Below are 14,898 nucleotides of genomic sequence, written 5' to 3'. Positions count from 1 at the left end.
ATAAAGGTTTTCATTGCAAATGCAGTCTCATTCCACATACAGTTCATTATAATGTTTGATGAAAAGGTATCTTCATCTATAAGACATCTCCAGCTGTATTTTTACCCTGCAATCCTAGACACACCTCACTGACCATTTCAAAAAAAAAAGTTTACGTGACCCGAGCTTCTGTATCCCTTTTTTATTCAAGGAAACATGAGTCATGAGAGGCGTTCCATACTCTATATGGAGCTGGAATGTAGTGATCCTCACATTGCAGATCAGATCCAACTGGTGGAGGTGGGGAACTTCAGACAGATTGTGAAATTCAAACACTTGGAAACTCAGTAAAAAAGGAAAAAGTGAAAATATGAAAGGCAGCACTAGACTAACTGTGTTCACCTTAATGCTTCTATTTTGCTCTGTGTTTGTTTTTGAATTGTTTGGGTGAGTGGCGAGCCATCTGTTCTGCATGAAAATAATGAAGTGACCAACCTCATTGCACTCACTTTGTCATGATGGTTGAGCTAAAGTACAACCTGAGAATACTTCAGTTTAACTGTTCCCAGTTGTCCCGGTAGACATTACAGAGACTGCAGTGATGTGTATGTTTATTGGAAACATGGGCGGCAATGGAAACCACCGGCTAGGTGAGAGGTGATGGGGTTGCACACATGTTGAAATTAGGGGTTCTCAAGGGCCTCAAGACAGCAAGTATGTTTGCAAATAACGAGACACAAGTGCACGTTCGGGTACTTCTCACATCTCTGAATTGTTTGCATGCCTGTTAACGTATCTGCAAGTACAAGAGCCATAGACTCACTGCAATTAAATATAGGACATTGTTAATAAAATATTAGGCTTCTTTCTGAATGGTACATTCTTAACATTTCCCAGTATTTATTGTTGTGTATATGTGGCTTGAAAATAACTTCACAGACCACTGTCTATTTTTCACTTTTCAAGCGTTATAACATTTCTTGTTATTTATTTATTTATTCTTTTGGAATTTTTGAACATTTTGTAATCCCTTGCAGGACATTTTTACTTCTCTGCATTTTACCCAATGTGGATGATCCACGATCCATGAGCCTCTCAGCAGTTAGGAGTTCAGTGTCTTGCCAAACCATATATTGACAGGCCAGGTCAAGCTGAGGAATCAAACCAGGAACCTTTGGTTCCAATACAACTGCACTTATCACCTGAGCCATGCTGCCACTGACATGGATATTTAGTTGGTTGTAGGTTGCAGTAGAGTTTTGGGGTCCCTATATCATGGGTGAAGTCTTATGTACCTAACAACTGATCATTGCTCTCTGTGATTGAGGGAAGGTGAATTCCCCTTGAATGTTGGAACTCTTTACAAATGTGAGACATCAATAAAATTGCAGCAATAAAGCCGCCTCTAACAGTTAATGATTGTGAATACAAATTTTGAATGAAAATCACATCTCGAGTCCACTTCAATGACCAACTCTAAAATAAGCCATTAATCAAGGAAAACATAAACTGGTATTGACAGGCGAGTGTCAGAGAAATGTCTCACAAAAACTTCCTTCACTATTTCAAAATTGTCAGTTTGAAACTTTCATAATTTCCTAAGTCCAACATCTTTTTCATGTAGCAATTATTTTTCACTCTCAGCTAAATATGGTTACCCACCACAAGTTGAGATAACCTAAAAATCCATATACTTGGATCTGCTACAGAACAAGAGTATACAGACAGGATATGTATTAGCCTTTACAGTTGGTTTTGGATTTAAGTGTGCCTTTTATATTCAACTGTCATTTATTTGTAATCATTTTTGACTAGACTTGGCCCTTTTCAATCACCTTTTACAGTAGCATCCTAAAAGGATTTGAATAGCTTACTACTTAGTGTGGTAATAAAACATGCTATATCCAGAGCCGATTGGCGTATCAAAGCAATATATCAGCCATACTTTATTGTTAATAGCACGTGCAAAAACACAAACAGCCACAGTAGAGTTCATTTCTCAAACCGTCAGTCAGTTGGTACGTCCACTGAAGGATTATCATAAAGCAGTTTTGTAAAATTATTGGGCACTAAATTTGTCGATCCGCTGCCAAAGCTTTGAAAGCAAGTATATAATGTCCCAGTGGACCTAAGATGCCTCTCAGGTATCTTTCAAATGATTCACCTAATTGAGACACTGCACTACTTCCATATGCTGCTCTGACCCAGTGGGAACTTTACAATATATTTCAAGTCCTTGAAATCATTATTTTTCTCCAAGCGTGTTTTATTCCTGCTTGTGGGGCAGTCCCCTTGCTGATCATTTCTGTCCAGATCATGCATGTGCTCTCACGGCACACTAGCAGGAACCCCAAGGTCATGGTCTTCAGAGACTTCACTCAGAGCAGGAATCACCAAAATAGACCAGCCGCACTGTTACCTGACCTGTGGAATCTCAACCTGGTTTCAGAGCAGATTAATGCACGGCTTACTTTCACATCTGGGCCAGTCAGTCGACTGGACATGTGGCCACTACTCAAATTTGTTCAAGTAAATTCATTGCCGCGGTTGAAGTGGTTAAAGGGTTCATGGAAATGACAGGCTTTTCTGAATCTAGAATCCAGAATGTGCTTGGCATTGATAAATGAGTGTAATTGGGGTAAAGTGTGAGCTCATTAGGGGAGAAGATGATGCACTTGGACGGTCTTAATGTCATTGCTGATATAGCCTGTCAGTCAAAATTAATTTTGACCTTGATATTTTTTTGGTCAGTAATATCACAAAACCTTAGCTCAACCTTGCTCTCAAACCGTTTTACTTATTTTACCCCACATTTATCCAATAACAACTATCTTAGCGCTGTCTTGAGAGAGCAACATTAATGTACCGCCTCACGATCACCAATTCTTTTAACATTTAGTAAAACATGATCTAGCAGGCCACCAATGTACCTTTATTGCTGATTCATTGAGGTGGACACTTTCCCCTTAATTCTCTTTTATTTCACTCCTCCTCCTTGTGTGCATTATATCTCTCCTCTCCTCCTCCTTTACTCGGACCAATCAGACCACACCTCCATGGCAACCGTCAGTGAGGGTAAAACATCCACAGATGGTGCTGAGTAGAGCGAGCAGCAGGCGCACTATAAGATCAAGTGTGGGAGTGTGTTTTTGTTTGTTTGCTGGAGAGGGACAGAGTGGAGAGACTCACGGGTTAACTCACTATTGTGAAGCTGGCAGCATAGTAGCCCAGAAGAGGACTAGAGGAGTGGCCAAGAAACTCTGAAGTTAAAGAGTGAAAGGATTGAAAGAAGCCCAATTTTACCTTGCCTCAGATCAAGGGGTGAACTGCCGGTAAGCAGACATGCCTGACCTGGCAAAAGAGCACACAACGTCCCTGTGTTGATCTGACAGCTTTATCCCGGAGTCACTCAATAGCATCTCTGGCAAGACGAACCCCCTTTGCTGCCCATGATCATCACTACCCCTACATGCAAGAGCCACAGTAATAGAGGCAGAGGAGAGAAGAGAGCAGTCACCCTGTTGCAGGACTTTTTTAAAATTGGGGCCATCCCTGGATGTTCTGAAGTCCGATTACCTCTCCGCACTGAGGGTTCCAAGTCCCCTTCCCTACTCTGGAGCAAAGATGAGCTGCAGGAAAAGGTGCAAGCGGGAGATTTTCAAGTTCGCACAGTATCTGTTCAGACTCATCACAGGCACACTCAACACCGGTAAGGCTCCCGGTGGAATGTCATAGATTGGTCTGTTTCTTATCTACCGTCAGTTTGCTTTGATTTTCTTGGAACTGCAGCGATTATTTTTGTTTCTATCCTGGGAATTTTTCAGATTAAACTTTAGAGAGATAAAAAGTCATAACCATCATTGTTAGATACCCTGTCTCATTCGCTGTGAATGTTTTTGATTGTGTAAATGTAAAAACTCACAAGAAATCTGATTTTAAGCAGACTTTTACATGCCTTTGTTAATTAAGTTAACTAACCGTAAACCATAAAAATTATTTGAAAAGATTGTTTTTGTTTGATTTGATTTTTTTAGGTGTCCTAATGAAATTTGAGCGTTAAAAGTCCCTAGAAAGATCACTGAGCAGTTAACGCATCATAATTTCTTTCTATTAAATCTATGTTTTTTTCAGCCATTGCTATAATAGATGAAAGCAGAATACATCCTAGTTCTTCTTCTACATACACACACAAACAGTTTTTCCATGGAGACAGATTATAAATCATTTTTAACATGATTTTGCTGTTGATGTACAGGGGGCTTATTAATTGATTAGGAATTGCTTTAAGATTATTGCAATAAATTTTGTTAAGTGATTTCAGGTACAAATTGCATGTATGCATCCATGTGTAGTTGTGATTATATTTATACATCATGGAGATTTTTCCTTTCCATGAATGTTCCACTGACTTGTTTGCCTTCAGCTATGCTATAGAGTTTTAGACGGTCAGACAACAGAGGCATCATATTATTCACATTAATACCCTTTACTCCTGCTCCAGTCTTGTTTAGTTGAGCTCTGCTGTCAAGAAAGCGGTTGATTCTCGTGCTGCATGAGCGGGATGCTGCTAATCCCCAGAGATGATACATGCTAATGAATTTTAGCGTATTTCTGAACATGTGAGATTTTTCTTTCCCACTGTGACTTTATCAACACCATTTTTATTCCAGGAATGCAAATCATTTAGAAAAAAAAAAAAAAAAAAAAAAAATCACATGTCCCGGTAATATATCTTTATAGTCATGGCCTACTTTATTTCATATTCTTGACCTTCAAGACAATGAAAGAGGAGCTGTAGAACAGAGAACACCATCAATAAGCAGTTATAGAAGGGTAAACCATGGCCTTCAAATTAAACTGATAAATATAGACTTTTGGGGGATACCATGTGTGGAGAAACCCACCTACTGTATTTGCCAAAGAGTGTTCACCATTTGTTACCATCACAATCTTTGTTGAGCATATTTCTAGAAATTCCACACATTTCACTATTTGCATGGGTGCAAAGTTTAGCATTATTAGTTCAAACGCCATAATGTTGATTTGATTTGATTAATTTTGTAAACGTCTACACAAAACAACATATATGGGCACCAAGCCGTAAGTTCATGTTGATTATGTGTCCGGAAATGGACAGTCTCAATCCTCTGAGTATTTTCAACCATGTAAGCGTTGACATATGAAGTTCCTTTGAGAACAAATTATAAAGAAAGATGTTGCGTATAAAATTATGAGACCCATTATCATTCTTTCATGAGAGAGTCACTAATTAAGTGCAGACATTTCACTAAAGAAACAGTTTAATTGCTAATATCCCCCAGCTTATTCCTTATATTAAGAAAAATGAAGCTTCATGGGAGCAAAGAGAGAATGATACATGGAATCAGTTAGCAGACCATGGAATTTCATTTGAGACATTCATTGTCCTGGAACAGTCAGTGCTTCACTGATCTCTCAGTTGCTAAGGCCAGCACAAATGCATTGCGTTGGTCAAGGGCAACATCCATGACATCCAGAAACAGTCCTTGGAAAATAGTCCTAAACTTTGCGTGTCATGTCATGAATAATATTTGCCTGGACAAATGCAGTCATTATGGAGTCCTTGAAAGAAGATATATGTAATTGCCTACACTTAAAAAAACAGTAATAACCTCTACTGATATCAGGGTTTCATTAAAAGATTATTTTTTATTTCACTCTGGATTGGTGGTCATTTGTTGACCAGAGTGACTGACCTTTCTGGCCAAAAGGAGTTAAACTGAGTCAGTAGGCCACTATTAGTAGACATATCACTCGTCCGTCCAACTAGCCCTTGAAGGGTAGAAAAAGGGAAAGAAATTGATGCTCAGGATTCATCCAACAACACATGGATGCAAATTTGGAGAGTGTTTTTTTTTTTTTTTCTCGCCTAGAAAATATTTTCATCTGCTTCAACATTTCCTAGACTAACCCTTTTTTATTGCAAAGCCACAAGTACTGTAGTCTCCATCGGTAACATTTAGAAACCCTAAACCTGTCTGATTGATGCTGCTTACATCTCAGCGACACATTTTCAATACCTGCTCGTCATGAAGCCCATTTCTTTGAATGTGCAGTGAAAAAAAAAAGATTAAAACATGTCTTTTCCTCTTTCATTCAGCAGGATTGCATTGAATCACATACTAAATCTGCCATGCGCAGCAGAGTTATATCCCTTGCATCTTCACCCCTCCCCCCCCACACGCACACGTGTTTGGCTGTCGAGAGTCACTGTTTCTGTCTCTCATCAACCCTTTTTCCCGCCTCATGAGGACAGGGCCATATTCTTGTAAGTGATTCCAACATATTGTTTGACATGTCCCAGCAAATCTCACACATGGCATCTACATCAAGAATGATAAAGCTGGTTTCACAGGGTTTCTCTGTGTCTAAGGATCTTTCAGTTTGTATCCACTGCCGCTGGGTTGAATTTCTTTTCTTATATTTCTTTTGCTGTCTTCTTTATGATGAAACAGTACAGAAATCGGACCTTCATACGTAATAATTACGTACAGGGTGCAGAACGCAGTAAAAAACATTTCTTCATTGTATTCTCTACTCTTAATATTCATTTTCAAATATTATTCAGCATTTTTTTTAATGAGTGATGTTTTTCATCCTCATGCTACTAAAAATAAGGTTTATTTTTCAAAAAATTGTTCAAACTAAAATAGTGACTAAACAAGAAACTTACACACACATTAAAACACTGATGCAAAAGGGGATGATATTTTACCACTGCATTTTACTACCGCATTTCAGTAGTAAAATAATGAATTTAGGAAAAAATGAATAATCAAAAATATAAATTTAGAGAAAATAATTAACCTCTATTACCTCTATAGGAAATTTGCTGTCATATATTTGTCCAAAGTTGCATCACACACTTTCTTTAGCTTCTTTCTAAATAAACATCAATAAACCAGGAGCAGGTGATGGGTCTGCAGTGTCTGAAAACAGCATTTTTAAGAATTTATTGTATCATCAATTCACATTGTCTGAAAAACCGTCGCAGCTGATGTAGAGAGAAGGTCTTGGACAGACTTTCAATGATAAAATAGGCCTTTTTGTCATTTTCACCAGAAACTTTGATGCTTTCTTTTGTCACAGAAATGACAGCATCTGTCCGTGTTTGTCAAGGGCCAGTCCTTTCAAAGCACCCATTTGGTGGCAAAATCCCAGTGGGAGATCGTGAGCATCATAAAGTGCCTTCAGCTGTATCATTAATGTGTAGAGAAGCTGCCATCACTTAAATTCAAGGTCTTTGGCAACAGTGTAAATCTGAGGAATTCTCTGCCTGACCAAATTTGTAGCAAAAAAAAAACTTCTCAAATCAATATGTAAATAGGTAACTTATTTGTTCAGACGAATCAGAAAGCAAATCTGATCCCAAATAAAATTCTTCCTTTTTTGCTATTTATGTTACTTTTTATTTAAAAATCAAGAATAAGTCCACTTAATTGGCAAATAAAAATGCTATACAGTAATACATAATTTTCTAGCTTTTCGGTATGTATGTTAAGGAGCACATGTGTGGGTACCAGCCCAGTGACATGAGTGCCTGCCTTGGTTTCCCTCTCTTTAGTTTCCTGATGACCATTAGCAGGTCATGTTCCACCTGTCCCATGTGGACGGCACATTCAAAGCCCATAATGCCTGACCAAACACTGAATATTTCATAGCTACAGGCAGATTCGGTTGTCATCAAGTCTGCGCATAGGTGTCCTCATTCCGGACAGTTGGCAAAGGCTCATTCTTTAACAGTGCTTGTTTTTACTCATCACTGCTCTGAATGTACAGAGAAGTCAAAGTCAGCAAATTCTCTGCTCATATAAAACATAGCTATTGGCAACATTAAGCTACTGTCTGACATCCTCTGTTGCCTTGCTAAAAGAAAAACTCAGTAACTTAGATATCAACAATCAACTTCTGTGTAACTTGTTTTCCTCTGTACATGCACATCCAACGCCAGTAGAATAGAAAAAGGAAAAAGTAAATTAGAACAAAATGACCATAGAAGTTAAAATTAATCAGAAAAAATATGATTATAGGTCTTGCTAACTAGAGCAAGTGCTGTTGTATGGAATAACAATACCAGATGGCCGCCCGTGTTGCATAATATTTAGTTTCACATTCCATGTACTAACATGACATCTGTTGGAATCCCATGATGAGCATCTGAATCAGACTCACGTTCATGTTTATTCTATGCAAAACAGTCTTGAATAGCATAATTTCTCCAATCAAAAAAAGAAGCTTTGTCCTAGTGTGTATTTGTACTTTGTGCAAACTAGAAATGTCTACAAGGGAAAGGAAGAAATAGATGTTGGCAGAGTGCCGATGACTGCAATAGATGGGTTATATCATGCCATGAAAATTAGAGATTTTATCAATTACAAATGAAAGCATTGTCATTTTTGACTCCCATTTAGGTAAGAAGAATGTGAACTTGATGAATGCACATTTCAAATGGGTACTAAAATACAGTATTAGACAATTCTTGGGGATGTATTATCAAAGTACAACAGCACAGTTTGAAATAGGACTTTATTCCTCCTGTCTTTGTAGAATTTAAGAAAATAAATTTCAGCAGACTTGACAAATGAAACATGAAGGGTTGGAATTACTATGGCATTTTGAAATAAATAGCACAAAGCTATGTGTTTTTTTTTTTTTATATTTTCATTCATGGATACAGCCAGTACTTCTTTCGGCTTTTCCCTTCAGGGTTCGCCACAATGAATCAACTTTCTCCATCTAACCCTATTTTCTGTATCCTCCTTTCTCACACCAACTACCTTCATATCCTCTCTCTCAACGTCCATAAATCTTCTCTTTGGTCTTCCTCCAGACCTCTTGCCTGGCAGCTCCAATTCCAGCATTCGTCTACCAATATATTCACTATCTCTCCTTTGTACATGATCGAACCACATCAGTCTGGCTTCTCTGACCTTCTCTCCAAAACATCTAACATGTGCGGCTCCTCTGATAGACTCATTCCTGATCCTATCCATCCTGGTCACTCCCAAAGAGAACCTCAACATCTTCATCTCTGCAACCTCTAGTTCGGCCTTCTGTCTTTTGGTCATTATAACAGTTTCTAGTCCATACAGCATCGCTGGTCTCACCTCTGTCTTGTACACCTTTCCTTGCCCGATAGTCTTCTATCACATAGTACCCCTGACACTTTTCTTCACCCTTTCCAACCTGCTTGGAATGGGAATGGGCTTGGAACCTGCGTCTCTTCACCTCTTTTCCACACTCTCCGTTGCTCTGGACTGTTGACCCCAAGTACCTGAAATCCTCCAGCTTCTCGATCTTCACGCCCTGTAGCCACACCGTTCCATCCGAGTTCCTCTCATTCACACATATATATTCTGTCTTGTTGCGACTAACTTTCATTCCTCTCCTTTCCAGAGCATACCTCCACCCCTCTAAATTTTCCTCTACCTGTTTTCTGCTCTCACTACATCACAATGTCATCTGCAAACATCACGGTCCATGGAGATTCCTGTCTAACCTCATCTGTCAGACTGTCCATCACCATTGCGAACAAGAAGGGGCTCAGAGCTGATCCCTGATGGAGTCCCACCTCCACCTTGAACTTCTCTGTTACCCCTACAACGCAACACTGTCTCACAGCTAGCATACATGTCCTTCACCAGTTTAACATACTTCTCTGCCACTCCAGACTTCCTCATGCAATACCAGAGCTCCTCTCTTGGCACCCTGACATATGCTTTTTCTAGGTCAACAAAAACACAATGCAGCTCCCTCTGGCCTTCTCTGTACTTCTCTATTAGGATTCTCAATGCAAATACTGCGTCTGTAGTACTCTTTCTAGGCATGAAGCCATACCAATACATCTATATTAATATATAGATAGATATGTGTGTATATATATGTATGTTCTTCTGTATGCAAGAAATTTGAGTTCCACACTTCAGACAAAGACATAATCCAATTAAAAACTATATTTTTGTTTGAAATATATTTAATTCAGAGTGACTATCTGTTTCTAAATCTACCATGAAAATTAGATAAAAATGCATCAACCAAAACACTGGTGGAACCAAGTGAGTTGTTGATGTCAATAACCTTATGCCTTACAACAACAGATTAGGATGTTTCCGTAATCCGGTGTGTTTGTCAAGCCTCTTACATAATGGAAAAAAAGAGAGCCTGTATCAGTGTCATCTGGTAAAGACGTTCCTTTAACCTTCCAATGTGACCTTCCATTGTGTCCCCTTTTCTCAGGGTCACTGCTTTTGGCAAAGGGAGATTTTTAACCATGATAGCTGTATCAGATTCCCAAAAGGTACAATTCATTGTCTCACTGTTACTCTGCTCCCAGCTCCTCGTCTCTGGTTACTGCTGTTGTGATGCTGTCCAACACTAAATCTGCACAGATTCTTTGGCTGTGCCACCGAGGACAAACAATGTCTGGCTAAAATGCCAAACTTTGCTTGAACTAACTTTTGATGTTCAACACAATGGCTGAAATTGAGAGCAGTCTACCCAAATACTTATTTTTCTGGCAAATGAATGATGGTTTTTTTTGACATCTGTTCACCGCTGCAAGACAATCTGGCTGTGTGTTGGCTTAAAGAGGAGCTAGAGAATGGGAAAAATGACACCTTCAAATTAAAACCCACTGGACAGGACTGGAACTGTTTAACATTTTACCTGCACTGAAATCAGGGTTTGAAGAGAGTTTCTCTAAGAATTGATGGCCCATGTATCTATCGGATATGATATTTTTTCCAGACAAGTTCCTGTAAATGTAATTTTCAATATTGATGCAGTCATTCAAACATGTTCTTTGTGCTCAGTAAATCCCTCTTGCTCAAACCACCACAATTGCATTCAAAATATTAAATGCTTTATTTGGTTGACAATTACCTTGTCAATTAATGTCACCCTAATAGTTAATAATGGTCCGATGACTCATTTTAGTTTTTTGCACCATACATCATCAACTCTTCCTGGAAGTAGATTATACTACTGATTTTTTTCCCATTAATTATTCAATTGAAAATACTGCTACATTTACTGAGCTAGAAATAATTCTTGTTCATTATTTCAGATGAGCAAACATCTTATTTCCAATATATGTTACTCAGGGGTTTATTTAACCAGCCACTGAATTATCCAGAGATATTTTTTTTTAAATATATCATCGGTGGTCTCTTATCAGAACGGGGACACAGCTATCAATTCAACATGAAATAAGAGGATGATTGTTCAGAGTTACTGGTTTTAACTGATAGCTGTTTAATTTAACACAGTGTATTATTACTCACATTGAATGAAATAATATAAAAGTTTTGAAAATAACTGCATGTGAAGTATTGGTCAGAAGACTTGTACTTATTTTCTTGGGTATATAATCAACTGCTGAATCCGATAGATGAAATATGGCAAACTGGAATTACTCAGTCCATGGTAAATCCCAAAAGAGAGATTTGTTGAAATGACTTTTATTCATTCATTTGCTGTTTCGCACAAAAGCTTGTCTGAACCATCATGAATATTTTCGATAAAATAACAATTCATTGCAACTGTTTGCTTTTTCAAAATATAGTTGGGGGGTGTTTGGATACTTAATTTTTCATGAATAGATAGATACACTCCAAGTTTGTAACACAGGCGCAGGGCTGAAGCTGCATAGCCTATTGACCTCAAGGGAGCTCATTCAGAGAAACATTAGATGATTTTAATAAACTAGGTGTCTGGTTGACACCTTGTTATATCTCAAGTATGGGAATTAAGTCATTAGGCTGACTTTCAGTCCACAGTCAGGTGGCTCTTATTATCAACAGGTACTGTGAATTTTATAAGGGAGAAAAACCTGTCTGGTTACTTTAAGTATTTTGTGTCATTTTTCCCCTACATGCAAAAATACAATTGGCTGCAGTTGCCCAGCAAACTGTCCTTTTAAACCCATCTTCGCAGATGTAAGGCTATCTAATCAGTTTTCCCATTTGCCATAATGTTTGTAAATGAGAATCCCTCTAAGTGGGGAAAAAAGGAGTTATTTTTAGTTGGGTGCACATGGCTGAGTTACAAGCTTGTGCAAAGTGTAGATCGTTATTGAATCCGCTGTGGGTTTTAGTTTGTGAAAAATGCCAAAGGAAATTGCTTTAATGATTAAATTGTAAAAAGGTAACCTGAAAGGATGGAAGTAAAATGGCTCTTAAAAAAATGACAAAACAAGATTGCGCCATTTGAAAGTCTTTTAAGAGGGTATTTTTATTTTCTCCTCTGTTTATCACCTTAGTGGATTAGTTATTATTTATCCATTGACATTTCAACTGCGCCATTGTAGTTTGAACCTTAACCCTTCAACACGATTTTCCCCACCCCCTGTCTATTCACATTACCTCCTATGCTGTCTCGCATTCCTCCTCTACTACTCTACTTTATCCCTTCTGTCACATTTATAATCACTGAAATTCCACAGGGAGTCTTTGTGTTAGGTGTTGCCAGCGGTCGTTTTCAGTGTGTAAGTGTGTGTTTTTTAAGTGAAAACTTTCCCTGATGCTTGCAACATGAGAGACAATGTCCTCTCACACATTATTAGTTTGCAATTACAGGGACTACTGCGCACCATTAAAAAAAGGAGAATCAATATACCTTTCAGGAATTGTATTGGAGCCTCAAGGGGAATCCATAGGAATGTAGTATTATTACTACTCTGTCCAGATATATTACATCATGTAAAAATCAGGTTGGCAGATTAATTGGTTATGTCAAATACAATCCTAAAAGACCAAACATGCTTGGGATAGTCTTTGCTTTCTACAGTCCCAATGGATTCTTGGGTCTTGTGAGTTTTTCTTTCTCTTTGTATTATAGTTTCTGCTGCTGTCCTCTTGCTAGATCAGTGAAGGGCTGCTCTCGAATGGTTTTCATGTCTTTTTTGATTGTATGAGTTGAAGGCTTGACATTTTAAGCAATTCGAGCTTGAGCCCCGCACAGTTACAGTACGTCAAACAGTTGGATAAATAGATAATTCAAAGATGTGAGGGGATACATACAAGCAGTTGGCCATTTTTGACATTTTCACAGTGTGACTGTCTTTGTGCTACTTAATACCAAAGTTATGGTCAGGTTGTTTAAAGATTCTTCTTTGGATGGTTGTAAATAAAGTCTCATGTGGATCTAACTTCTTGTTGGGTGCAGTGTGTGTGACTGGAATATTTGCAGCTACAACTCTGAACCACTCATCCCAATCGGGAGGGGAACTATTATATTGATCCTCAATATGTTTTCAAGTCAACTCCCCCTACCTCAGTTACAAAACGGTGCAATAACTCACATTTTCCATGGAGCCTGACATTGTTGGCTGTGCAGTAAAATAGAGCTCACTGAGAGCTCCCCCCTTAGTCCCATTACTTACCTGGCTAAGTCTTTGTCCATATCAGGCAGGTGTTCATGTCCATTTAACATCAGTCAGATGCCTCCATTTATAGAGGTAAATTGATCAATAGATCTTCTTCACTCAGATCTGTAGCATGATATGATATTAAGTTGTGGCATGGGGAGAGAGAGCATGCATCACATTTCACCATTTCTTTGCAGAACTGACAAAGAAAAATTGGAAACTTAATAATTAGGAAATGTATTAATTTCAATAAAACATTGTGTGGAAGAATGTCCAAGTTACAGTGACACTTTTTATATTCTATTCCTGAATGATCCTCTGGGTGCTTGAGTGGGATGCAACTTTTTTACATTTGAAGCCTGTCGGAACAACTGTTATCTGATGTGACATGAATTAGATCTCTACTGTAATGACACAATGTATGCCTAAAAAGCATACAGTCAATACCAGGGAACTGCTTTGGACCCTCCATCCCTACATGAGAAGGTTAAATAATGATGTTCATTCTCCATTCATGTATCGCCATTCATTTTAAAAGGTGGCAATTGAGTATCCATTAAGCAATAAGATGCTGACATTTTTAACCCTACTAAATCTGTAAAGTTAAAATGTGCCTGCTTCTCATGAAATTCAGACATTTTCCTCCAGAACAACATTTTCTTCATTTGCCAGGCATCTGATGAATGTATGTGATTGTAACGCAGCTCGACAACTCTTTGTACTGCGTTATGCTGTATGTAAAATGTGTGTTTATATGCTGCCAGACAGGTAGATAAACCAGACTCCCTGAAGATGTTTTCAGCCATGAAATACTAATACTGTTGCTTTTAGGGCCAGCTGCGGTACTGACATGCCGCTGATATTATCATTTTAAATTGACACCCTTTTCACGTTAAGTGATTTCTTAAAATTTCTAATCCATTGATTATCTGATTCTATATATATATATATATATGTTTGTGTGTTGTTTTCTCCTGAGACTAAGCTAAAAACAAACAGTTGGCCAGTAATGTTGGCCAGTTATATAACTAACAAAATACCTTGACCAGATTAAATGAATGTACAAATTTAGAAAAAAGGAGGAGAGGTGATGTATAACACACAGAGTGACAAACCATTCCTTGTGGAGGCAAGGTGTCATCAAGAATCTGTACTCTGTCTCCTGCATTTTCCATGCACCACTGAAACCACCAGAAATTCAATTTAAATGCAAAGCAACAGAGAATGAGGTATTTGTGTTGGACATTATTGTACCTCAACCTGAGCAGCCACTGAGATACAGCCAATACAGTCATGGTCAGTTTCCTTGTGTGCACTGTTCCAAAGATCACACTGACCATGCGGTTGCCTCTGACTGACTGCTTGATACATTAGATTTGTCCCTAATGAGGATGGATCACCCTTTTGCTCTTGTCTCCTCCTTCAGGTTATTTGCCCTATTTTCCTCCTCCTCTGTGATTAAGCCATGCCCCCAAAGGAGATCTGTGCCATATCCTATGATCTGTTTCTGTTTA

General features: G+C 38.4%; 1 protein-coding gene across 4 annotated transcripts in view; it reads left to right on the top strand.

The window, feature by feature from the left end:
* The window catches only part of kcnip4a (potassium voltage-gated channel interacting protein 4a), a 142,792-nt gene that overhangs the window by 35,458 nt on the left and 92,436 nt on the right, over positions 1–14,898 (top strand). The window contains exon 1 of one of the 4 annotated variants that reach the window (XM_086165390.1): positions 2,984–3,688. The exons of the other annotated variants lie outside the window; for them this stretch is intronic. Coding sequence (XP_086021516.1) covers positions 3,604–3,688 — 85 coding nt within the window. The 5' untranslated portion in view covers positions 2,984–3,603. Of the gene's footprint in view, positions 1–2,983; positions 3,689–14,898 lie in introns of those variants that run through there. 4 annotated transcript variants of the gene reach the window in all.

Source organism: Fistularia commersonii, chromosome 19 (assembly GCF_037954325.1).
Source record: "Fistularia commersonii isolate RoL2024-O1a breed Wild chromosome 19, RoL_Fcom_v1.0, whole genome shotgun sequence".
Classification (NCBI taxonomy): Eukaryota; Metazoa; Chordata; class Actinopteri; order Syngnathiformes; family Fistulariidae; genus Fistularia; species Fistularia commersonii.
The sequence above is the reverse complement of the archived record's forward strand: the minus strand, read 5'-3'. Positions and strand labels throughout refer to the sequence as shown.